The sequence below is a fragment of the Triturus cristatus genome, chromosome 4_1 (assembly GCF_964204655.1).
Source record: "Triturus cristatus chromosome 4_1, aTriCri1.1, whole genome shotgun sequence".
NCBI classification, from domain to species: domain Eukaryota; kingdom Metazoa; phylum Chordata; class Amphibia; order Caudata; family Salamandridae; genus Triturus; species Triturus cristatus.
In genome coordinates, this window is record NC_140585.1 from 550982062 (window position 1) to 551007450 (window position 25389).

Here is a 25389-nt window from a genome sequence, read left to right on the forward strand (position 1 = left end):
GTGTTCATGGAGTGATTTTTGTACCTATAAGTAAGTACCGATGCAGAGTCTAAAGTTCAAGAGGAAGACTCTGTTCCCTTCATCATTGAAATGTACACCGTCTCCTCTATAAATGTCTTGCATGTTGTAACGCAAGTTGTTGTGGTATATAGAACCCATACCATAGTCTCTGAGGAAAGCAGAAACAGACTTATTGACGTGCTTTCTTGCTTTGTCAATCTGCGGACAAAATTGGTTGGACCAGTTCCACTTTTGCCTTTGGCATATATTAGAATATACAAAGGCAGTTTGTGGAAAGAGTGACATCAATTGCACAAAGGTGTCCTTAATAAGCATTTCCAGACCTACCCCAGTTAAAGTGCCTAGGTCATTTCCACCACAGTGCACAATAATAAGGTTAGGCTGTGGGAGATGTAGAAAGGTTTTCACCAAAGGCATTAATTGGTGCCACTTTAACCCTCTCTGACCAATCCATTTAATGTCTACATTTGGCAAAGCAAGGTCTTTCACAATACCTCTTTTTTCTGCAAACTTTTCACTCCAGAAGACATAGCTGTGACCTACAATCCACACTGTGAACATCTTTCAAGGAGATCTGGATGCACTCGGAAGGTGTCTTTCAGTAGAATGGCAATATGAAAAGAAAGATAGATGTAAAATGGAGGCTAACATACTTTTTTTTTTTTTTTTAAAAGAACTGATTGGCTGATTCAAACCATTTTACAGTTAAAACAAGGCTGTATGTTTAGATTTTTACAAGCATGTTTTGTATTGGTTCAGAAAAAAAATGTGTTCACACAGAACATTACTTTGGATTTGCTGTTAGGTTTGAAAAGTCAAGCACTCTTGCTCTTTGGATTAGAAACATTGTGTGCTGAACTTCTGACCTCTCTGCTCACACCAGTGTTCCATGATCTGTTGCTATGGTAGCAGTCAGAAGTCATGTTGGGGGAAGGGATCATTTGGAATGGGATGAAATTTGCAACCAATAGAAATGTGTGTTTCCATTTGAAAAAATTGTGGGAAGGACTGTGATTTGGAGTTAACATGTATATGTGTGGAAAAAGAGAGGGAAGCATTGCCATTAACTGGTTCTGGTGAGAGGAGAGAGGTGTACAGCTTAGAGATTCTGGCTCTGATAATCTGCTGTTTGAGTGCCACATTTATTTCTGAACTAACTACTTTTAAAGGTGAGTTATGAATTTGAGAGGGAATGTATGTGGAGCATTTTGATATAAATAATAGAAATGTGATTCTTCTTTTAAAGTTGTTTTTCACATTTTGTGTTTTGGGAGATATTTAACTGTCTTGAAGTTGTGAGATATTATTGAGTATGTCTTCACCATAAGTTAAGGTGTACTGGTGTCACCCAGGAATAATGGTTTCTGCTTAGAATTACACCATGAGTCTGTGTGCACACTGGTATTGTTATCAGAGATTTAATTTGTGTTGCTCTTGCTCTGTTAGCCTTGCACTCGCAGGAAAGGGGCAGTTTGTTTTCTTAAAGTGTGATGGTTAGCATTCAGCAGAAATCAGTTTCTCACAAATGAGAGGCAAATGCAAACACATTTGAAAATAGCATGGTACATTTTCCTACCACTTTAAAAGTTGTGTTTTACATTTTATGTTAAGGAAGATATTTAAGTGCCTTGAACATGTTAGATATTATGGAGTATGTCTTCACCATAAGTTAAGGTGCACTGGTATCACCCAGGAATACTGTTTTCTGCCTAGAATCACACCATGAGACAGTGTGCACACAGGAATTGTTATCAGAGATTTAATTCGTGTTGCTCTTGCTCTGTTAGCCTTGCACTCGCAGGAAAGGGGCAGCTTGTTTTTTGGAACTGTGATGGTTTGTATTCAGCATAAAAAAGCTGTTTGGGCATGTACTATTTTCTGTTTCTGAAAAATAAAATGAAAATGTGTGAGACTGTTACAGTAATTATCACTTGCTCTACTACAGTAGTAAGTGTGCTTTCAAATTGCAAATCAAATTTCGTTTTCTGCCTAGAATCACACCATGAGACTGTGCGCACACAGGAATTGTTGTTAGAGATTCAATTCGTGTTACTCTGGTTCTTTCAGAATTGCATTCGTAGGAAAGGGGCAGCTTGTTTTATTGAACTGTGATGGCTAGCATTGAGCCCAAATTAATATGTCACAAATGAGAGGGCAATCCAAACACATTTGACATCAACATGGTAGATTTTCCTTACACTCCTGCAATGGGTCATGTAGTTTGTACATGTTCAGAAGTCAAATTAACCCTTACCACACATGTAGTGTTACATACATGTCTCCAATGTTTTTGCCGTTGCGCAAGGATCAATGCAGATCTCTTTTGCACTTGACAGTAGACAGTCTCCAGAAGCACACTCTTAGCAGAGAGCAAGCTGTTTCTCATGTACAGTCAAGCTTACTATTCAGCACTGTGTGGTGTTTCAGATAGCAGTGAGTAACGCTAATACATTGAGCCTCACCAAGGCTCATTTCCTTTGCTAGAGTGTAGTATGTCATTCAGGTTGCACATGTTCATGGTCTCAAAAAGCAGTTTGGGCATGTGCTGTTTTCTGTTTCTGAAAAATATAATGAAAATGTGTCAGACTGTTACAGTAATTATGACTTCCTCTACCACAGTCGTAAGTGTGCTTTCAAATTGCAAATCAAATTTCGTTTTCTGCCTAGAATCACACCATGAGTCTGTGCGCACACAAGAATTGTTGTCAGAGATTCAATTTGTGTTACTCTGGTTCTTTCAGAATTGCATTCGTGGGAAAGGGGCAGCTTGTTTTATTGAACTGTGATGACTAGCATTGAGCCCAAATTAATATGTCACAAATGAGAGGGCAATGCTAACACATTTGACATCAACATGGTAGATTTTCCTTACACTCCTGCAATGGGTCATGTAGTTTGTACATGTTCAGAAGTCAAATTAACCCTTACCACACATGTAGTGTTACATACATGTCGCGCATGGATCAATGCAGATCTCTTTTGCACTTGACAGTAGACAGTCTCCAGAAGCACACTCTTAGCAGAGAGCAAGCTGTTTCTCATGTACAGTCAAGCTTACTATTCAGTGTTGTGTGGTGTTTCAGATAGCAGTGAGTAACGCTAATACATTGAACCTCACCAAGGCTCAATTCCTTTGCTAGAGTGTAGTATGTCATTCAGGTTGCACATGTTCATGGTCTCAAAAAGCAGTTTGGGCATGTGCTGTTTTCTGTTTCTGAAAAATATAATGAAAATGTGTCAGACTGTTACAGTAATTATGACTTGCTCTACCACAGTCGTAAGTGTGCTTTCAAATTGCAAATCAAATTTCGTTTTCTGCCTAGAATCACACCATGAGTCTGTGCGCACACAGGAATTGTTGTCAGAGATCAAATTCGTGGTACTCTGGTTCTTTTACAATTGCATTCGTAGGAAAGGGGAAGCTTTAATTCGTGTTGGTTTTATTGTGTTTTTCACTTGTAGGAAAGGGGTAGATAGTATTATAAGATTTGAAAAGCACAAAACAAATATAGTAATAAATTTAAATTTCTTTCAGGTATTGCTGAACAACAGTGAAATAAGTTAAAGATGCCTATAAAATCAAGGAAGAGAAAAGAACAGAAAAAACATTTATATTTGAAGACAACTGGAGGACCCAAATTAGTTGAACATCCTCATGTTGGAAAAAAGAAAAAGTCTTCTGGTAAGCAAACCAAGGATTTTTTTAAAAATATCTTCAAAAAAAGAACAAATTTGAAAAATGTCCCCACTGCAAATAGAGTTTCCAGTAGAAAAGAACAGGACAAAAGTGAGAAATTAGAAAATGCCAATGTACAATTAGAAGCAATTAAGATTGACTTAAAAAGAAAAACAGCATTTAAAGACATTCGTAGGAAGGAGCCTAGCGCGCAACCAAGATGGCCGCGTAGGTGCGAGGCTCCCGAGGACCTCCGCGACCTCCTACATATATCCTGACAATATCCTGTCCTAGATGAGGGGACTGTGTTGGTGAGCCCGAGCTGAGGTGGCACCCGCTTTCCGCTTCCAAATTGGACCTCGGACTCCGGCGGTAGCACCGATTGAGATTTGCGGCCTTCTCCACGCCGGACCCCGGATTGGAGTTGTGGGGTGATCCGGAGGCAAAGTCAACAACAGCGGCGGGCTGGGCGCGGCGGCTCGCGTACCCCGCACTTTCACTTTCGCTTTTGCACCCTCCTTGCTGTCTCGGCGAGGTTGGGTCGCGGGGCACTGTGAGGTGGTGTGGCCCCGTTGGGGTGCCCTGCCGGCCCGCCGGCTGTGACTTGCCCCGCGGCCCTGAGGTTACCCCCCCCCCGGATCCCGTGAACCGGCTTGCCCGCCCTTTACGACGTGCCTGGCACGGCCGTGGGACTGGAACCATGTCCACAAAGCAAGATGGAGATCGGGCAAAGGTGAAATCGACCCGACGTGGCGCAGTCCACCAGTCTAACAGCATGGACCGCTATACCATCCAGAAGGGATCTCCCGAGGTGCCGCGTAGGTCCCCTGAGGGCCCGACTGATGCTCCTGCTCTGCCCGCGGATCTGACCCTGCGGGACGTGATGGGCGCCATCGCTGAGATGAAGGCCTCGGTGGATCAGCGTTTTGATACACTGGCGCAGAAAATTGACTCGGTCCTCGTGGATGTTGGCCTAGTAAGGGCCGATCTATCCAAGACTAATGACCGGGTCGATTCTTTGGCCCACACCACATCGGGCCTCACGACGGATGTGGCAGCCCTCCAAAAGGAGGTGCGCCGGCTTGGCCAGGCGAGCGCGCTGATGGATCGTCGCCTGGAGGATTCTGAGGGTCGGGCCCGGAGGAACAATGTCCGTATTCTCGGGTGCCTGAGGGACGTGAGGAGGCAGCGGCGGATCTATTCGTGGAGGACTTGATTCTCACCCACCTCCAGCCCCGGGGACTGAGTAAATTCTTTGCGGTGGAGCGGGCCCACAGGGTTCCCGGGGGAAGGCCCAAGGCCGGAGCCCCCCCGAGGCCTCTCATCGCCCGGATTTTCAACTTTCGGGACAGAGACGCTATCCTGCAATCCTCCAGACTACAGGGGCCGGTCAGACTCGACAATATGGATATAAATTTTTATCCTGACTTCACCCCAGCGGTCCAAAAGCAGAGACTAAGCTTTCTCGGAGTCAAACGTCGTCTACGGGACCTAAATCTCAAGTACGCTATGCTCTTCCCGGCTAAGCTGCGGGTGGAGTTGGATGGCCGCACGCACTTTTTTGATCGTCCCGAAGCAGCCGGGGACTGGCTAGATACCTTGCCTGGGGATCGGGATCGGGGGGGTGGGGGGGGAGCGGTGGGGGGAGAGGGCCCGCCGGATCAGGACTGAGGGACTAATATTATGCCTCGCTCTGGACAAGATTGATGTCACTTTTGACTGTTTGCCTGTTCGAGTAAGTCTCCTCCTGTGGAGGTCGTGTGGGGTCTCTTGGGGGTTCTCCCTCCTCCTCTGGGGGTCTAGTTAGTTTCACCATCTATGGGGCGACAGGCACACTGCACTTTGGGGGGGCTGTTTGGGCTCATGCAGGGGTGCAGGGAGGGGGCAGTTCTGTTGGGGTGGGGGAGTTGGGGTGGGGTGTTGTTCGTTTTTACCACAAGGCAAACCCTTTTCTGTACTGTTTTTAAGGTGCTCTCCGGGGGACGACTGATGGCTCCTGTGTGTGATGGGGGGTAGGGATTTGACTTTGTTGTCTTGGAACGTTAATGGACTGGGGGATAGGATCAAACGAGGTGTGGTCCTGCAGTATTTGAAACGAATCTCACCCAATGTAGTCTTCCTGCAGGAGACACACCTTATTGGAAACTCTTTTTGTGCCATGAATCGGCGTGGCTATCGTTTGGTGGCCCACTCGGGCTTCACGTCGGGCTCACGGGGTGTGGGCATTATGGTGAAGAACTCGCTCCCGTTGGAAATTGATGAAGTGCGCCATGATGATAGGGGACGCTATGCTGTTTTAGTGGGGAGAATGGAAGGCAAAGTAGTGGTCTTTGTATCAGTATACGTCCCACCGGGGCTACAGGCGACCACTTTTGCAGACCTGGGGCGCCTCCTCCTGGGCCTTCCGGGGGGACTCCTAGTGGTTGGGGGGGACTTCAATGCGGTGGTTTCTGGGACTCTGGATCGTCACCCCCCTAGGGACCTCCCCCGGGCCCAGGCGTGGTTATCCGGCCTCTTGGATACACTGGGATTGGTGGACTGCTGGCGCTTAAAACATCCCACGCAGCAGCAGTACACTTTCCACTCGGGGGCCCATGGTAGCCTCTCACGGCTTGATCATGTCCTTGTCCCGGCGGCCTATGCTGGGAGTGTGGGGGAGGTGCGCCATCTGGCGCGGGGTATCTCAGATCATTCCCCGCTCCTGTTCCATTTTGATGTCCTTCCGAGGGGTGAGGGCAGGGTAGTTCCCATCAATGCCTGGTACCCGCGCGACCCCACCATTCGCGCTGATGTGATTAAATCCTTGCAGCGATACTTTGATGAGAATGTGGGGTCCGTCCCTTCGGCTATCTCCTTGTGGGAAGCCTTCAAGACAGTTCTCAGAGGAGAGGCCCTGTCCCTTATTTCCCATGCCCGGAGGCGCGAGCAGGAGGAGGTTACCCGGGTGGAGGCCGAAATTGCTGAATTGGAGGGTGATTTAGAGGGCGGAGTGACGGATGCTGCACTACATGTCCTACAACTTAAGCAGGCGGCCTACAGGGCCCTCGTTACGGAGGCGGCCAGGGGCCTCAGTAGGGAGCAACAGGGGCGACTGTATGATGTGGGTGATAAGGCGGGCAAACTGATAGCGTGGTTGGATAAAAAGGAGAGAGTGAATCGTGTGGTCCCGCTGATTGAGAGGACGGATGGTGTGAGTGTCACCGAGCCAGAAGAAATTGTCTCCTGTTTCGCGGATTATTTCCGCGAGGTGTATTCTCCGGTCTCTCCTTGCTCGGAGGAGGACTCCCATTCCCTGCTTAGGGATATCGCGCTGCCCTCCCTCTCGGAGGAGGACAGGGTGTCTCTGGATGCCGCTCCTACATCCGACGAAATTGCCCTCGCCATACGTTCGGTTGCCTCTGGCAAGGCCATGGGCCCGAATGGCATCCCTATCGAGTTATATAAGTTGCGACCAGATGTACTGGCACCCCACCTCCGCGCGATGTTCCTGGCGGCCCACTCGCTGGGCTCCCTCCCGCCGGACCAGCGTCTGGCTACTATCGTGGTGATCCACAAGGAGGGGAGGCCTCGGGACCGGGTCACATCCTATCGGCCTATCTCGCTCTTGAATGCGGAGCCCAAAATTCTCGCCAAAGTGCTGGCCAATCGGCTGGTCGGCGTGGTGGGCGACCTGGTCCACCAAGACCAGTCCGGCTTTATCCCCCATCGCAACACGGCCCTTAATCTGCGGCGCTTGCACGGGGTGCTCGCACGTGTCCCATTCGTGCGGGAGCCGGCCATTTTGGCGTCCTTAGACGCCACTATGGCGTTTGACACGCTTGAGTGGCCATACATTTGGGCGATGCTGGCGAAGTTTGGATTCGGCCCGGGCTTCATCAGTTGGGTCAAATTGTTGTATTCGGGCCCATTGGCGCAGGTGGTGGTGAATGGAAGAGTTTCGGCCCCATTCGAGCTGGGCCGGGGCACGCGACAGGGCTGCCCCTTGTCGCCGCTCCTGTTTGCGCTGGCCTTGGAGCCCCTGGCGGAGTGGCTGCGGTGGCACCCCTCCATCCGTGGTCTCCGTTGGACCCCCGAGTATGAGGACCGTGTGTCCCTATACGCTGACGACATCCTTTTGTACCTAGCCTCCCCACGTAAGTCACTCATAGTCCTGGTTGATGTTTTACGTTCATTCGGCCGGAATTCAGGCCTTGTCATCAACTGGGCTAAATCATGCGTGTATGTGCTCTCTGGGGAGGCTCCTGTCCTTCCGCGGGGTTGTCTGATTCAAATTGCCTCTCAGGGGTTTCGATACCTGGGTGTCTACATTACTCTGGACCCAGAGGCCCGCTACGAGCGGAACTTGCTTCCCCCTCTCCAGCGCTTGAAGGAGGACGTCGTGCGCTGGCGGCGCCTGCCGCTTTCGCCGCTCGGCCGGGCGGCGTTGTTTAAGATGATGTCGTTGCCACGTTTCTTATACGCTCTCCAGAACACTATGGACCCAGTCCCGGCGCGCTACTTCCGTGAGGTGGAGAGTTTACAGCGCTGCCTGTTCTGGGACGGGAGGCCGCGCATTGCCCTGGCGAAGTTGACGCTCCCATGGTATGACGGGGGGATTGCCCTCCCGGATATTAAACGGTATTACTGGGCCTCCCAGCTAGCTGCAATTAACCATGGCCTCTATGGGCCCGCCTTGAACCCGGCATTTGAGATGGACAAGATGCTACTGCCCGGTGGCGACTACAATCGAGCGCTCTACTCTGGCGCGCCCGACGCTCGCTTGACGGGACCTACGCGTGTCATGGTCAGAGTATGGCATGCGGCTAATGCAGCTATGGGGTGGAAGGACCGTTTGACCCGGGCGTCACCGCTGTATGCGTCTGAGAAGTTGGGCTCTCTCTGGACCTCGAAGGGCTTTGGGAGATGGGACATGATAGGCATCAGTAAAGTGGGGGATCTCTGGTCGAGGGGAGGATTTAAAACATTCGAGATGCTGCAGACGGAGTTTCAGTTGCAGGGCAGTGAATACTTTCGATACCTGCAGATCCGTCATGCACTGGGCTCCGTCTTCCCAGACGTCGCCTCCATCCCGGAGTCTTCCCCCCTGGAGGATAGAGTGCTAGATGGCCACGTCCCAGACAGCACGATCTCCCTTATTTATAAAAAACTGATTAATGATCGATCGGGCTTGCTGATTGGCCTTCGCGAGGCTTGGGTTGCCGACGGTCTGGAATTGGACGATGAGGACTGGACCTCCGCGGTGGCCTCTCCGAAGGAGGTGGCTATACCGGCTCGCCTTCGCTTCGTCCAGCTTAAGATACTCCACCGGGTCTACATGACGGGGCCAAGGCTTCAGCGTATGGGCTATACTGAGGATGGATTGTGTAAGCGTGGTTGTGGTGCCGTGGCGACCTTCCTGCATATTTTATGGGAATGCCCGAAGGTGGAGCGATTCTGGCGCGGTGTGCACGAGGTCCTGCGAGTGGTTACGCGTGTTGCGCTGCTGCCGGAAGCGAGGAGATGCCTGTTGAATGTGTGGGAACCAACTGACTACTCGGCTCCGCAAACGTGGTGGGTGACTCTGGGATATATGATTGCTAAGCGTGATATTGCGCAACTGTGGGGATCCCAGAGCCCCCCGGCGGTGTCGGCCTGGAAAGAGCACATGGACTGGTGCATGTTTCGAGAAAAGGTGGTGTATGTGGCGAGGGGTAAGCCTGGGACATGGGTGAAAGTGTGGGGCCCCTGGAACGCCTACCGTGGGAGTATTTGCGTGCCACCGTTGCTGCCTGCTGCCTCACCAGCCCCGTCCCCTTAGCTGACTCCTTCCCCTAGCCCCGGGCACAGGGTTCCCCCAGTCCTTGCTCTGTTTCCCTTCCCCTCGTGGGACTCCTCTGGATAGTTGGGGTTCCCCATTGGGGAGCACGTGCTGCTACTTTTGACTGTGGGTAGCCTTGTGGGTGTTGTTTTCTTGTTGTTTGTATAAAATGAAACCGTACTGTGGGGTATTATGGCTGTGGCCCATGATGTTGATAACTCCTGCTTATGCTCCTTTGTAACGCCAAGTGTTCTATGAACGTATGCCATATGTTTCTGCCATTCCTAGCGGCCGGCCGGAAGGTTGTGGGCCCATATTTGTATATTCTTGAGATTTGTAATAAACGGTTTCAAAAAAAAAAAAAAAAAAAAAAAAAAAAGACATTCGTAGAAAAATGTTTCAGAGAAGAGTGATGTCCTATTTGCTAAAGGATGTGAAAAAATATAAGAAGAAAGCAAAATTTTATAAGCGAAAAAAAGATATTGAATCCATTGTAGCTAAGGCTTTAGATTTAAAAAGAAAACTATTCATTTTAATTTTGAACAGGATCCGTACATTAGATAAAATGGTCAATGTAATGAAGTCACAAAGCAAAACGAAAAGAGTAGTGAAAATAAATAACTTTTGTAAAGTGTTTTTAGGAGAATGGATGCATAGTTCAAGTACTGAACCATTTTTTAATGAAGAGCGTTATCTTCAAAGTAATAGTTTGCTGCATGCAGTTGACACCAGTGGCCGAGCTTATGAAGTGAAAGATGGTTGTATAATGGAAAAGGAGAAAATGGTTCCAAGAAATGAGGGTGTGGGGAGACGTCCTAAAGCCCCAGTGTACACTTGGAATTGTAGTAGTATTTGTACTGTACGACAGGAATCTATTGATAAATTACGTGAGTTTCTAAGAGAGTATAGTAAAAAAAAGTGTTAAACAGAAGATTAAGGTGCTTCAAAGACTAGGTCCATGTAGAGTGAGAGAGAATACTGGTTTGCAAGGACATTCTCTGGCTTGTCTTTCTAGGAAAGTTTGCCAAAGTGTTTTTCTCCATTTTAGGATGCTGGCAGTTCATCATACTGAAATGAGAAAGTTTGTGAGAAGATTGTATTTTGCTAAAAGTCCAACACTAAAGTTAAATGAGTTGAATAGGGCTCTGTTCCGTGGATCTGTATCAGATGTAGAGAAGGTTACTGATGAAATTCAGTTTTGTTACTTTGGTCCGGAACAAGAAAGTGCAGATAATGACACAGTAATTGAAGAAAATGTGGAAGACAATGTAGAACCTACTATTAGTAAAAATTTTGAAGATAAAATGACAAAATTTACTATCATCTCTAATGAAAGACCAAATATTAGTTGTATATGTTGCCGGAGAAGCCATTAAAAAAACAAACAAGGTATGTTGATCTCTATAAAAAAAGTGAAAAAGAAAATAATACTAAGTGGTTGGATTTTGCTACATATTTATTTCTGGAAAATTGTTTTGATTGGGGTGAATATCACCGTATTTTTAAATACTGTTATAACAAGTTAGAAGAAAATAAAATGCCAGCAAGAGCTGTACATAATAATTTAGAATTGGTTGAAATTCCTGCAGAACTTAGTGATTTAAATACGTATGAGTCTATACTCATTCAATGTGTCCATCCGTTCCAGACTATAGTTCGTATGGAGCCCAAAACAGGCAAATTACCTCCTTCGGATTTACAAAGAGGTTTAAAAGGAAGAGTTGTCTATTTGCCATTGGATTTGAAAAAAAATATGGAAACTATTGATGCAGATACATTGGAAACTGAACCATTAGTTATTTTGGTTAATGGAGTACCAACAAAGAACAAGACAATTTGGCAGGAGCTGGTAGATGTACGAAAAGTACAAAGAGCAAATTTATATTTGAAAAGAAATAACAAATGGTATGAAACAATTTATATGGATGAAAATGAAGAAGTTTTACTACCAGACTCAGGAATACCAGCTGGGCAAATTGAAAAAGTGGATAAGTCAAAAGAAGAAGAAATTTATGAACATTTCAGCATACATCCTCTTCATTCAAAAGAAGTTATGGCAAACACTATTGATCTGTTTCAGATGAAGAAAGCACAAGGAACTCCAGTGAGTGTATGGGAGGAGAGCTTGGAAGCTCGTTGTTTTCCCCAGCTGTTTCCTACAGGAAAAGGTGGACGATATGATGAACGTCCAGTACAGATTCCTGCATCTTAGTATCGGACTACAAGATTACATGCAGAAGATCCCAGATTTCGTCAAAGTATTCCTTATTTGTTCCATCTTTTATTTGACAGTGACTTGTCAGCACTATCTTATGCAGTAAATCACATTTTGAAAACTGGAGTACATCTACGTAATGTGTCTGCAAAGGATTTTATGAACAAAGTTCATTTGGAATCTCAATTGATTAATCTAATGGCTTGTCAGCGTGGGACAAATGAATATTGGTACCGACGCCATGGAGAATTGAAGTGTATATTACGGAATTTAGGAACTCCTACATGGTTTCTCACCCTAAGCTGTGCTGAGTACGCTTGGGATGATCTTCTGGATTTTCTTCGAGAGGCAAATTCAAATATTGAAAACATCCAATACAAGACAGCAGGAGAATTGTGCTCATTAGATCCGGTTAATGTTTGCAGATATTTCAATCATAGATTTGAGGCTATGATGTCCTTCATCTGTAATAAAAAAAATCCACCTCTTGGAGAAGTTGTGGATTTCTTTTGGAGAAAAGAGTACCAAGCAAGAGGTGCTCCTCATATTCATATGCTGTTGTTGATCAAGGATGCCCCAAAATTTGGAACAGATTCTGATGATGCAGTTTTAAGTTTCATCGAAGGATATGCAACATGTGCTATACCTAAAAGCACAGAAGAGAAACACTTAAAAGAGCAAGTTTTACGTTTCCAAAGTAATCGGTGTGGAGAATACTGTCGACAAAAGTACAAGAGTAAAGAAAAATTCTACACAAAATGTCGATTTGGATTTCCACGACCTGTTCTTTCAAAAGGAAGAGTCAACAGTTTTATGTCAGCTGTGCGACATACTATTACAAGAAAATCTCCCAAAAATACGTACAACCTAAGAAGAGTCAAAATATATAAATGACTACATCCCAGTCATTTTATCCATGTGGAATGCTAACATGGATATACAGTATGTTGCTGACAATTCTATTGCTGTTGCTCGGTATGTCACATCTTACATCACTAAATCTGAGAAAACGGAATTGAAGGAAATGTAGGAAGAGATTTCTCACGAGAAGACTGTCAGTAAGCAGCTATACAGTTTCAGTTTAAAGATGTTATCGCATCGAGAAATTGGATCCTACGAATGCTCAGATAGGTTATCATCTGCAAGTCTGTACTCCAAATCCAGAAGAATAATTTGGGTAAGTTTAGGCCTTGCAGAAATGCGAAATCGGGTACTGAAATCTGTTGGTGAAATTGAATATTTGGCAGAGAACGACCCGGAAAGTACAGATATTTTGAAATCAAACATGTTGGACACATATTACCCAAAAAGAAGTCGTCCTCTTGAGAACATGTGTCTCTATGAAGTGCTGCAGAACTACATTTTTACACGGAAAGCCACAGAAGACATCAACAATGGAAAATATAAAGTCATTGGTGAGGAAGGATGTTTGGTGAAGCAAACAAAAGGAAGCTTGATTAATCACAGGAAGCTGAGTTGCGACACTCCTGACAAAAAGGAATTTTACTACTTAGCGCTTTTACAGCTGTTTAAACCATGGCGTTCAGAGGATGAATTACTTGGAGATTTTCTCAGCTATAAAGATTCCTTTAATGCATGTAAAGATACGATTGAATGCAGTACTTTCACAAATTATGTGCAAATGTTAAATGAAGAAATTGAACAGGAAGCTACAATTGCAGCTGAAGTAGCTAGAGACAGTTCTCAAGACAGCCAAAGTTCTGGAACACTCAGTCAAGATCCCCTAGGACAACCAATCGTAGAAAATGAAGCTGCAATAGCCATGACTGAAGTGGAAACAGCTATGAATCAAGCTCAGGAAGATTTAGTAGACTTACCAAATTTGGAACAGCAACTGAATGAAGAACAAAAACAAATTTATGAAGAAGTCACAAAAAAAATTGATCGTGGATTACTACATGAAAAGAAAGAGTGCTCATGCGCATCATTTGAACCAATCAGGATGTATGTGAGTGGACAAGCTGGAACTGGAAAAAGTTTCTTAATTAAAGTCATCCGAAGCTACCTACAGCAAAAAACAGATTCAACTTTGTCTTGTGTTGTTACTGCTCCAACTGGGTTAGCAGCATATAACATAAAAGGAATTACCTTACATCGCTTGCTAATGTTACCAGTGGAGCATGAGAACAAAATAGAATATCACAAGTTAACAGGAGAAGCATGCTTCGAAGTTTCAAGAGTTGAAGAAGATACAAGTTCTCATTATTGATGAGGTAAGCATGGTATCAAACTTAATGCTTGCCTTTGTGCATTTAAGAATGCAGCAAATTCTAAAGAAAGACTATGACGTGTTATTTGGAGGAAAACATGTTATAGTTTTTGGGGATCTTCTGCAGCTCACTCCAGTTAAAGGACAACCAGTGTTTAATACTGTGACACATGAAGACACAAAGAAGTCATTAGGAAGTATTGGTAATGCGAGTATTTGGTCATTCTTTGAGTACAAAGAACTCACTACCAATATGAGGCAAGCAAACGATGAAGATTATGCAAGTATTCTGAAAGATATCAGAATTGGACTACTCACAGAAGTTGGCAGAGAAGCATTACAGAGTCGGTTGCTACATAATTTATTTCCAAATGAAGAAATAGTTGCAGAGAAAATATACCAGAACATAGCTGAAAAAAATACTGTAATCTGCTTAATGCCAACACTACGTGAATGCTCGATATTCAATGAGGAACTTTTGAAATTAGAAAAGGAAGAGATTAAGAAAATGGAAGCAGTGGACAAAATTCAGCATGAAGGAATTACTATTACATTAACAGGCAAACTGAAAAATAAATTGGATTCTCTAGAGAAGAATATTTCGAAAACAGCTGGATTAGAAAAAAATCTTTATGTTTGTATGAACTGTCGAGTATTTTTAAGAAGAAATTTGGATGTAGAAAAAGGTTTAGTGAATGGATCTATGGGTAAAGTTGTGGGTTTTGTGAAATACCAGAAAAAAGATGGAATTGAATTTTTAAAAATAAAATTTGATCAGATTGAAGAGGTTAAAGACATTTGTCGTTGTTCAGTTCGTTTCTTGCTTGTGAAAGACTTATTTGTACGTAGGAAGCAGTTTCCATTTTCTCTAGCATATGCTGTAACTATTCACAAATCTCAAGGATTAACTGTAGATAGTGCTTTTGTAAACATTGGTTCAACTGTGTTCAAAGAAGGTATGGCATATGTTGCTTTGTCACGAGTGAAAACATTATCTGGTCTATTCATGATAGGACTTTGATGACTCAAAAGTTAGTGCTGATGCAAACTGTGTAAAGGAATATAATAGATTAAGAAGAAGCTATGCTCCTCATTTAGGTCAGTATCCTGTGTTTGAAAAATGTGTTGTTTGTCGGAAAAGGAGAATTGAGAATATCTGTAATGAGGATGTACAGAAGAGGAAACAAAAGGAGAGTGATGTGACTGCAAGCAAAAAGAAAAAGGACAGTGTTGAAGAGGTTGTTGGTTGTCATTTTGAAAATAGCTCTGGTGTCAACTGCTACGCTAATCTAGTGCTGAATGTTGTATTTTATCTTGAAAGTTTGCAAGAGCAGATAATACTAAATCATGAAAAAAGATTCTGTTCTCTGCTGAGTTTTCTTTTTGAGAAACTGAGTAACGATAAAACTAAAATAGAAAGTGCTTCTGAGGTTAGAAAACTTTTAGATGTATGTTCAGGAAGTACATAGTTTACTCAAAATGTCCAGCAAGATGCACAGGAATTCTAGTTGTATATTCTTATGGTACTGGAAGAAGAAGGGGTAGAAATTGAAAATATGTTTGGTCTGTCTTATAAATGGGAACATAGTTGTAAAAACTGTTTCAACACATGCAGCTCTAATGTTGATTCTGAAAGGTTCATATATTTAACATTATCAGAGAGTCAATCAGTCACTTTTAGTAAATTAGTTAAAGATGCCAATCACAGCATGGAATGTTCTAAATGTAAATCAGACATGTTTTCAACGTTATTTTTAAAGAAATATGGACAGTATGTAATTTTAATGATGCAACGTTGTAGAGCTGATGGAACAAAATTGGACTCTTCTATAAAGAAGTTTGTAGGAAAACAATTATCAATATCAGGAAAAACTTTTGTTGCAGTTGCAATAATTTTCCATGATGGACCTACGATAACTTCTGGTCATTACACAGTTTATCTTAAATGTGAAAAAGGCTGGACACTGTGTAATGATTCTCAATTGATTTTCAAGCAACGTTTGCCTGTAGAATTACCAAATTCCTATTTATTTTTTCTAAAACCAAAATTTTAGATACAAATTGCAACATCTGAACAAATCATTTTTTGCGATTTTATTGGATTACCATTGGATATTTCATCAAAATGAATGTAAAAATTACCATTTGGCCTCATGGAAAGGTAAAAATTTCTCTTGTGGACTTCTTTGACAGATATTATTTGGGTGTATGAGCTTAAGCAACAAGATTTACAGACGTTATTTATTACAAATAGTTATTGTTGCTAGATGATATTTTTATTATATATATTATATTTCTGTCAAGGTATGTTTTACTGAGAAGAGATTCAGGGCTTTTTTTAAAAAATCTGAAAGATTGTTAATTTTTTTGCCCGCTGTTAAGTGATGAATGCAATTGGTTTCACAATTTGCAGTGAAATTCAATATATTCTGAAAACAGCAAAAAAAAGGCAAAACATGTCTTTGTTAAATATGAAAATGTGTAATGTATTGTAAAATGTATTGTTACATATTAATACTTTTTTTCTTTTGTTACAGATTGAGAAAGAAATTTTATGAAAATTAATCCTTTTTTTCTAGCAATTTAAAAAAGCCATTTAATGAAAATTAAGTTGGTCAGGTAAGTTTGAAATTTCTGTATTTATCACACATTTACTTTCGTAGTTCCTTGTTTTCAGTTCTCCTCACTCTGCTGTTGTCATTTCTCTTGTGGTCCCTGAAGTACATTGAAGGGTGTAATAAATATATATATATTTTTTTTTAAATAAAAAAAAAAGGTGCGCGTACGGTGCGCACGGTAAAACATTTTAAAAAAAATAACAGATGAAATAAATAAAAATAAAAAATTGTGAGGTAGGGTGGCTCTTAAAAGAGCCCTTGTGTTAATACAGGGACAGAGGAAAGAAAGAATGGGAATATTAGAAGGAACCGCACTTGTGCTTTTCAATCTTATTATCTATTAGAGGAATACTAGATTCGCCCTACAGCAATAAGAGAGTAACAAGCGATGCACCTTATTTGTACCCTCTGAAACCGAGGGTAGATGTCAAGAGGAGCAGAAGAGGGTGATGCTCCCACCGCAGAGGAAGTGCTCGGCTGAGCTGCCGAAGATGTACTCGGCTGAGCTTCTGCGGATGTGCTCGGGTGACTTACTGAAGGGTTTGCTTCAGTATGTCGAGCAAAAGTCCTGGGATGTACATCCCTAATGTGTCTCAACATAGTGTGATTACCAAAGGAATACTTCTTCCTTGGATTACCTCTAGATAACACACGCTCACAAAGTGAGCAGGTGACTAATGGAGCATTTACCTTTTTCCGCCCCTCAGGAAATGTTAAATACTCCCAAACAAAAGAATTCTTCTGTTTCCTCCTTCTCTGTCTAATGATGCTGCTGCCCTGCTCACTCTCAGAAGAGGACTGCTGCTCTGCCATTGTATCCCAAAGACAATTCAGCTCCTTCTCCTAAGGAATCACAAGCAGTAATGAGGGGAATGGGTGTGGTGTTGGAAGTTTCTGGAAATTAAACAAGTTTAAACCAATGAAAAGTGTTGTATCTGAAAGAAACACGTTAGTTAGATTCCTCACCTTAGAATATCCCCAGGCGTCAGACTGGATCCGGAAGATTTTTCGTCAGCAATACCCCTTGCGCGTCGCTAGGCGTCGTCTGCGGCTCCGCGTCCGTCGTCGGCGTCGTGCGCCGGGATGACGTCGTCGGAGTACTTAGACGCCGCCCTCGCGCGCTGACGTCAGTTCTTCTTTTTTCCGCGCCAGTAAGCGCAGATCCGGGAGAGCTACCCCTTTTAGTCTTTTTTGACTAAATCTTTTTGATCATTTTTGATCCTTGTCTGTCGACATCTGGTGCCGGTAGGATGCCTGGGTTCAAGGCTTGTGAAGATTGTCATCGACTGATGTCGGTGACCGATCACCACCGCCGGTGCCTCTACTGCTTAGGCCTCGACCACGACGCGGAGTCGTGCAACGACTGTCAGGCCTTGACTTCGAAGGCTAGGCGGGAGCGGTCCCGCAAGCTTCTCGAGCTTCGCCACTCGGCTCCGCGTCGTGCGCGATCCCGGTCCAGGAGGAGGTCCAAGGATCGCTCGCGGAGCCCTAGCCGACGCCACCATCGATCGTCGGGCTCCAAGTCGTCGGGTAAGTCCAAACACTCTAAGAAGTCCAAGAGGCGACATCGCTCTTCGGACTCCCCTCGCCGGTCGCGCGACTCGGCCGAGGGTCCAAGTGGTTCCACCCCCGCGGCTCCGGCGGAGCCGCAGGTGCCGCGTCCGCCCCCATACCTTCCGGTCCCTGGGGCTGACGCGGCGCCGGCGGAGATCAGTGCCTTCCTCTCGGCCATAAGGAGCCTGGCCCCGCCGTCGACGCCCGCTGGCGCGCCTTCGGGCCCCGCGGGCTCGACTGGGCGACCTCGCGTGCCGGCGGCTCCGGCCCCGGCGCCGTCGACGACTCCGGTCTCGACGCCGCAGGTCCCCGCGGGGCCCATGCCTGGGCCCCAGTCGACGCCGGTTGACCTTGTCACTCCTCCACCGGCGCCGACGCCTGAACCACCGACGCCGTCGCCGCCGACGCCGACGCCTGTGACGCCGACGCCCCAGTTTAGCCCTCATCCGGACCCGACGCCGGCACGGCGTCCGCCGACGCCGCATCCGACGCCGCTAGAGACCTACCATCTCTACAGTCCGGTTCCGATCATTCCTCCTGTTTATCAGGAATCGGAAGAAGGGGGCGACTGGGAGGGGTTCGAGGACCCTCTGGCTGTTCAGTCACAGCTTTCTCAGGACTGGGCAGATGAACTGGGGGAGGCCAGCGGGCTGGACACCTCGCCAGACGCTGGATTCACTTCTCCTCCGACCGTGGCTTCGGAGGAGGGTGCAGCATTTTCTGTGGTGCTGCGCAAGGCAGCTGAGGCCCTTGGGCTCGAGTTGCCTGCCGTGGCTGTGAGGACCAACATCCTCACTGAGGTGCTTCAAACCTCAGCAAGCTCCACTGAGCCTCTGCTGCCGTTTAACGAGGCCCTCACTGACGTTCTGCAGGGCACCTGGTCCAAGCCCTCCACAGTTCCTCCTGTGGATAGGAACGTTGCCAGGCTCCACCGCCCTGCTCCGGGCGACCCCAGCTTCCTGTCCCAACACCCCACCCCCGAGAGTCTGGTTATCCAGGCCTCTACTTCCCAATCCTCCTTCCCGACCGCTCCGCCGGACCGGGATTCCAAGAGACTCGAGCAGTTTGGCAAGAAACTGTTCTCGTCCCTTAGTTTGGGCCTGCGGTCTTTAAATACCGCCTGTCTCTTGGACCGTTATTCCCATTCCCTGTGGGATACGGTGGAGGACGTGCTGCCCCTGTGTCCGGAGGAGGTCCGGACGCGTCTTACCCAGGCTCTGGCCGATGGGAGGGATGCAGCACGGCACGCCATAAGATGTGGGCTTGACACCACGGACTCGCTAGGTCGGGCGATTTCCACCACGGTGGCGCTCCGCCGCCACGCCTGGATGCGGTCCACGTCATTTTCCGGGGATGTCCAGAACACCCTCATGGACATGCCCTTTGATGGCACTCGCCTGTTTGGTGAGAAGGCGGACAGTGCGCTGAACCGCTTTAAGGACTCCCGGGCTACGGCCAAGTCCTTGGGCCTCTCGGCTCCGCGGGCGCACACCTCCGCTTTTCGCCCCTTTCGTGGCCAAGGAAGGGGCGCCTCCTCACGTCCGCAAAGCCACCAGCCGCAGAACCAACCTGCGCGCGGTCGCGGACGTGGCTTCCGCCGTGGCGGAAATGGAGGCCGACGTGGTCAGCCCACATCCACCCCGGCAGCATCCGCCTCAAAGCCTTCCTAGTCCGAGCTTTCAGGCCCATACCACGCCAGTGGGCGGCAGAGTTCGCCATCACCTGCTCCACTGGCGGTCCATAACATCGGACAGGTGGTGGGTGCTGCAAATCGTCCGAAGGGGCTACTCCCTCCCCTTCGAGACGACCCCTCCAGCCATGCCACCGCAGCACCACCGTATCTCGGGGGATCATTTGGATCTTCTCCGCGAGGAAGTTTCGGCTCTCTTGGCCAAGGGGGCCGTCGAGCGCGTTCCGAGTCCAGAAGTAGGTCGTGGTTGTTATTCCCACTACTTTCTGGTTCCCAAGAAGGGCAAGGGGGGCCTGCGCCCTATCTTGGACCTCCGGAACGTCAATGCCTTCCTCCGAAAGGAAAGGTTCAAGATGCTAACGTTGGCTCAGGTTTTAGCTGCCCTAGACCCTGGAGACTGGATGGTAGCGTTGGACTTGCAGGACGCATATTTCCATATCCCCGTCCTGCCGGCCCACCGGCGTTACCTGCGGTTCACGGTGGGCCAAGAGCACTTTCAGTTTACCGTGCTCCCCTTCGGCCTCACCAGTGCCCCTCGGGTGTTCACGAAAGTGATGGCGGTGGTCGCAGCTCATCTGCGCAGATCAGGGGTCCCAGTCTTCCCCTATCTCGACGACTGGTTGTTGAAGGTGGGCTCGCCCCAGGCAGTCGTCTCCCACCTCCAGACTACGGCGGATCTCCTGCATTTGCTGGGGTTTTCCATCAACGTGCCGAAGTCACACTTGAGTCCCTCTCAGAAGCTCCTCTTCATCGGAGCGGTTCTCGATTCGGCGCAGTTCCGGGTCCATCCACCGGAACAGCGGGTCCGGGATATACAGGCCCTGATTCCCATCTTTCGGCCTCTATCCCGGGTTTCGGTCAGGCTAGTGTTGCGGCTTCTGGGGCTGATGGCCTCCTGCATCCTACTAGTGCATCACGCCAGGCGGCGCATGCGGGCTCTGCAGTGGGACCTGAAGTTTCAGTGGGCCCAGCATCACGGCAACCTGTCCGACCATGTCTTGATCTCGGAGGGTACTGCACAGCAGTTGCAGTGGTGGCTCACGGACCGCGAGTGGGTCAAGGGCAAGAGCCTCTCCCTTCCCCAACCGGAGCATGTCGTAGTGACGGATGCGTCCCTCCTGGGATGGGGTGGCCATATGGGAGAGGCGGAGATCAGAGGCCTCTGGTCTCCGGCGGAGTCTCGTCTCCACATCAACCTGTTGGAGTTGAGAGCGATCCGGCTTGCACTGAAAGCCTTCCTTCCCTCTGTCAGGGGAAGTGTCGTGCAGGTGTTCACGGACAACACCACCGCCATGTGGTACTGCAACAAACAGGGCGGGGTGGGGTCGTGGACCCTTTGTCAGGAGGCTCTGCGCCTCTGGACATGGCTGGAACACCAGGGCGTCACCCTGGTGGTTCAACATCTGGCGGGCTCTCTGAACGCCAGAGCAGACGAACTCAGCCGCCGGTGCATGATGGATCACGAATGGCGTCTGAACTCCGAAGTGGTGCAAGGCCTCTTTCAGCAGTGGGGAGAGCCTTGGTTAGATCTATTCGCCACCGAAGAGAACGCGCAATGTCAGCAGTTCTGCGCGTTGGAATTTCCAAGGCGGCACTCGCTCGGCGACGCTTTTCGTCACGAGTGGAGTTGCGGTCTGTTGTACGCCTTTCCGCCTATACCACTTCTGCCCAGAGTGCTGAAGAAGATCAGGCGCGACCGGGCCCAAGTCATCTTGGTGGCTCCGGATTGGGCACGAAGATACTGGTATCCCGAGCTACTCAGTCTGTTGACCGATCCCCCGATACGTCTGCCCCTTCGGGAGGATCTTCTGTCGCAGCAGCAGGGGACGGTCCTCCACCCGAACCTGTCCAGCCTCCACCTCCATGCGTGGAGATTGAGCGGCGGCAGTTGATGCCATTTGACTTGCCTCCTGAAGTCTGTGATATCATTCTGGCAGCCAGGCGTCCCTCCACAAAGTCGGTATACGCCTGCCGGTGGAACAAATTTGTGGCATGGTGCACAGCAAAGGCTGTGGATCCCCTTTCCGCCCCTCTTTCTGAGGTTCTCCTCTTCCTTCTTTCTTTGGCCCGGCAGGGCTCTGCCCTGGGCACCCTGAAAGGTTATCTTGCTGCCATCTCCGCCTTCTTGCGGCTTCCTGATCAGCCTTCTCTTTTCAAGTCCCCTGTGGTTACACGCTTTCTCAAAGGCATTACACACACGTTCCCTCCTGTCCCTTTTGTAATGCCTCAGTGGGACTTGAATCTGGTATTGACATTCCTGATGTGCGCTCCCTTCGAGCCTCTTCACAATTGCCCTCTTCGTCTTCTAACTCTAAAGACTGCTTTTCTGGTAGCCATCACCTCGGCTAGACGGGTGAGTGAGCTCCAGGCTTTATCTTCAAAGCCTCCTTTTCTATCTGTCCATCCGGACAAGGTTGTCCTTCGGCCTCGTCCCTCCTTTCTTCCTAAAGTGGTGACTCCATTTCACCTTGGGCAGTCTGTCACCTTGCCCACCTTCTTTCCGCCTCCGCATCCTTCCAAAGAGGAAGAGAGGCTCCACCGTCTGGACCCAAAACGTGCGCTCTCCTTTTATCTGGACCGCACAAAACAGTTCCGGGTGGACGACCAGCTTTTTGTTGGGTACGTGGGCGCTAAGAAGGGGAAAGCTGTGCACAAACGAACCATCTCTAGGTGGGTCGTTTTGTGTATAAAAATCTGCTATTCCTTGGCTAAAAAGGACCCTCCTGTTGGGCTGCGCGCCCATTCTACTCGGGCCACGGCGGCTACTACTGCCTTGGGACGGGGAGTCCCTTTGCAGGACATCTGTCAGGCGGCGACGTGGGCTTCGCTACACACGTTTGCCAGGCATTATTGCCTTGACAGCCAAGTCCGGAGGGATGGCTTCTTTGGCCGTTCTGTCCTCCAGGACTTTCTGGTGTGATCTTGGTTCGCAGACCCACCACCGGGGATGGTATTGCTTGGGTATCTATTCTAAGGTGAGGAATCTAACTAACGTGTTTCTTTCAGATGAACAAGTTACTAACCTTCGGTAACGATGTATCTGTAAGAAACATTAGTTAGTTAGATTCCTCACCGACCCTCCCATCCTCCCCGTTCTGCGAACTGACATCTAGGGTTAAGGTTGTCCTTTCAGGCCCCTAGATTTTATTTTTGGCACCAGTGTCGGTCTTTGCATGGCTCTGCGTTCCTGGCGCGGAAGGCTATGTACAAGAACTGACGTCAGCGCGCGAGGGCGGCGTCTAAGTACTCCGACGACGTCATCCCGGCGCACGACGCCGACGACGGACGCGGAGCCGCAGACGACGCCTAGCGACGCGCAAGGGGTATTGCTGACGAAAAATCTTCCGGATCCAGTCTGACGCCTGGGGATATTCTAAGGTGAGGAATCTAACTAACTAATGTTTCTTACAGATACATCGTTACCGAAGGTTAGTAACTTGTTCTTCTGGATCACATGACCTACCGTGTGCGCTCCGTAAGCCTACCGTACGCGCACGGTAAAAGTACGCATGCGCGTACGTAAGACACGCGCACATGCGCATTAGAGGCACGTGCGCATGCGCATTAGAAGCACGCGCGCACGCATGTACGGCGGTTCTGCGTAACGTGCGAGCGCGCGTAGGGAGCAAGCGCTTACGCGTCGCACGCAAATTACGGACGCGTACATAAATCGCGTACGCATGCGCACACGGAGCATTAACATTACGTACGCGCACCGTACATAAAACGTACTGTGCGCGTACGGTAAGCTTACCGTAAGCGCACGGTAAAAAATCCTAAAAAAAAAGGTTTGTAGAAGATATTAACTATGTTATTCAACTATATGTAACCATTTTTTTAAAAAAGGTGAACCTTTCTATATTGCAGGATACAGTAAATCAATGTACATAGGTAGCATATTGTTTAAAAAAAAAAAAGAAAAAGAAAAAAAAGGATTTAAAAAACCTTACAAATTCACTTAAAAAACCATAGGTTTCACACACGTTATAGTTAGGAATTAGCATTTAAAAAACCTTGCAAATTCACTGAAAAAACCATAGGTTTCACACATGTTATAGTTAGGAATTAGCATTTTAAAAACCTTGCAAATTCAATGAAAAAACCATAGGTTTCACACATGTTAAAGTTAGCTGGACATTTCCCTCGCACAAAACCATTGAAATTCCCCCGTTATAGTTAGTTCAGCTACCTATAACTCGCGCGCCCGCAATCCACTGCTGATGACGTCACATATTACATCACTCATGACATGGTCAGTGACATCACTCATGACATCACTGATGACATCTCAAATGACATCACTGATGACATCATCCATGTGAAAAATTACCACATCTTCTCACACCCTAATATAGCCTTTGATACACCGACTAAAAATTTAAGAGTTCCATTCTCAAAACCATATATACTGCAATACCAATCATTACATACCCACTTATTAACTTTTAGGTATTCATATACCTCCACTCACAGTCACTCATACTTACAGTCCCTCCGTAAAAAACTATCATATACATTTATACACTTATATAGACACTCACACACTAACAAGTATCCATAGAGCTACTCTTACACCTACTCAGTCATGCAAATAATCACACTCCCATTTACTCACCTATGCAGTTATACACACTCAAGTTCACTTACTCATAAAAATAGTATCACATTCTTACACTCTTATAGAATCATTGATACAAGCACACACTCATCCATACAGTCACTCTCACAATCACACACTCTCACATCTACCCACTTATATACTCTTACACGCATATATACTGCCTTTCACATATGTAGTTACTCACAAATGTACCACTGAGATATAGATTCAACCCCTAACACACCCATACATACACTCACTCAACCATACTGTCCATCACAGATGCACTCTTAAAACCATGCACCCATAGAATCACCCACTCACACATCTATGCATAGAGTCACACACACCCTACCCACACAAACACTCAGGAACCCATACAGATACTGAGACAAGCAATCAATAACTCATATAGACACTCATATAGCTATTCACAAAACCATGCAGCCACTTATACACCAACATACAGGTACATACAAACATTTACACAGTTTAGTCACTAGTCTGCAGTAAGATACATTTAATGGCTCACTTATAGAATCGTGTTACGCACCACAGAAAATCATCCATTTACACACTTGTACACCCACTCATTCTTCAACAGGCCTTTCCCTATATATATTAAACATATTAAAAATTTTCAGAAACACATACTCAATAGATGATGTCATCAGTGATGTCATCAGTGATGTCATTTGAGATGTCATCAGTGATGTCATGAGTGATGTCACTGACCATGTCATGAGTGATGTAATATGTGACGTCATCAGCAGTGGATTGCGGGCGCGCGAGTTATAGTTAGCTGAACTAACTATAACGGGGGAATTTCAATGGTTTCGTACGAGTGAAATGTCCAGCTAACTATAACATGTGTGAAACCTATGGTTTTTTCATTGAATATATATATATATATATATATATATATATATATATATATATACATTACCTACTGGCGATCGCCAGTAGGTAGTTATAGTTAGGACCACGT

At 46.8% G+C, this 25389-nt stretch overlaps 2 protein-coding genes across 2 annotated transcripts in view; both read left to right on the forward strand.

Annotated features, from left to right (window-relative positions):
- DHTKD1 (dehydrogenase E1 and transketolase domain containing 1) overlaps positions 1–25389 on the forward strand; it is a 1328309-nt gene that overhangs the window by 204688 nt on the left and 1098232 nt on the right. The gene's annotated exons all lie outside the window — the stretch shown is intronic.
- On the forward strand, positions 21062–23706 carry LOC146855214 (uncharacterized). Its single transcript, XM_085652870.1, has 2 exons — positions 21062–22794; positions 23235–23706. The coding sequence occupies exon 1, from the start codon at positions 21165–21167 to the stop codon at positions 22719–22721; it is 1557 nt and encodes a 518-aa protein (XP_085508996.1). The 5' UTR covers positions 21062–21164; the 3' UTR covers positions 22722–22794; positions 23235–23706.

Excerpts from the sequence above, each read along its gene's own strand:
- LOC146855214 (XM_085652870.1), top strand. The coding sequence starts at position 21,165 with ATGGCTGGAACACCAGGGCGTCACCCTGGTGGTTCAACATCTGGCGGG.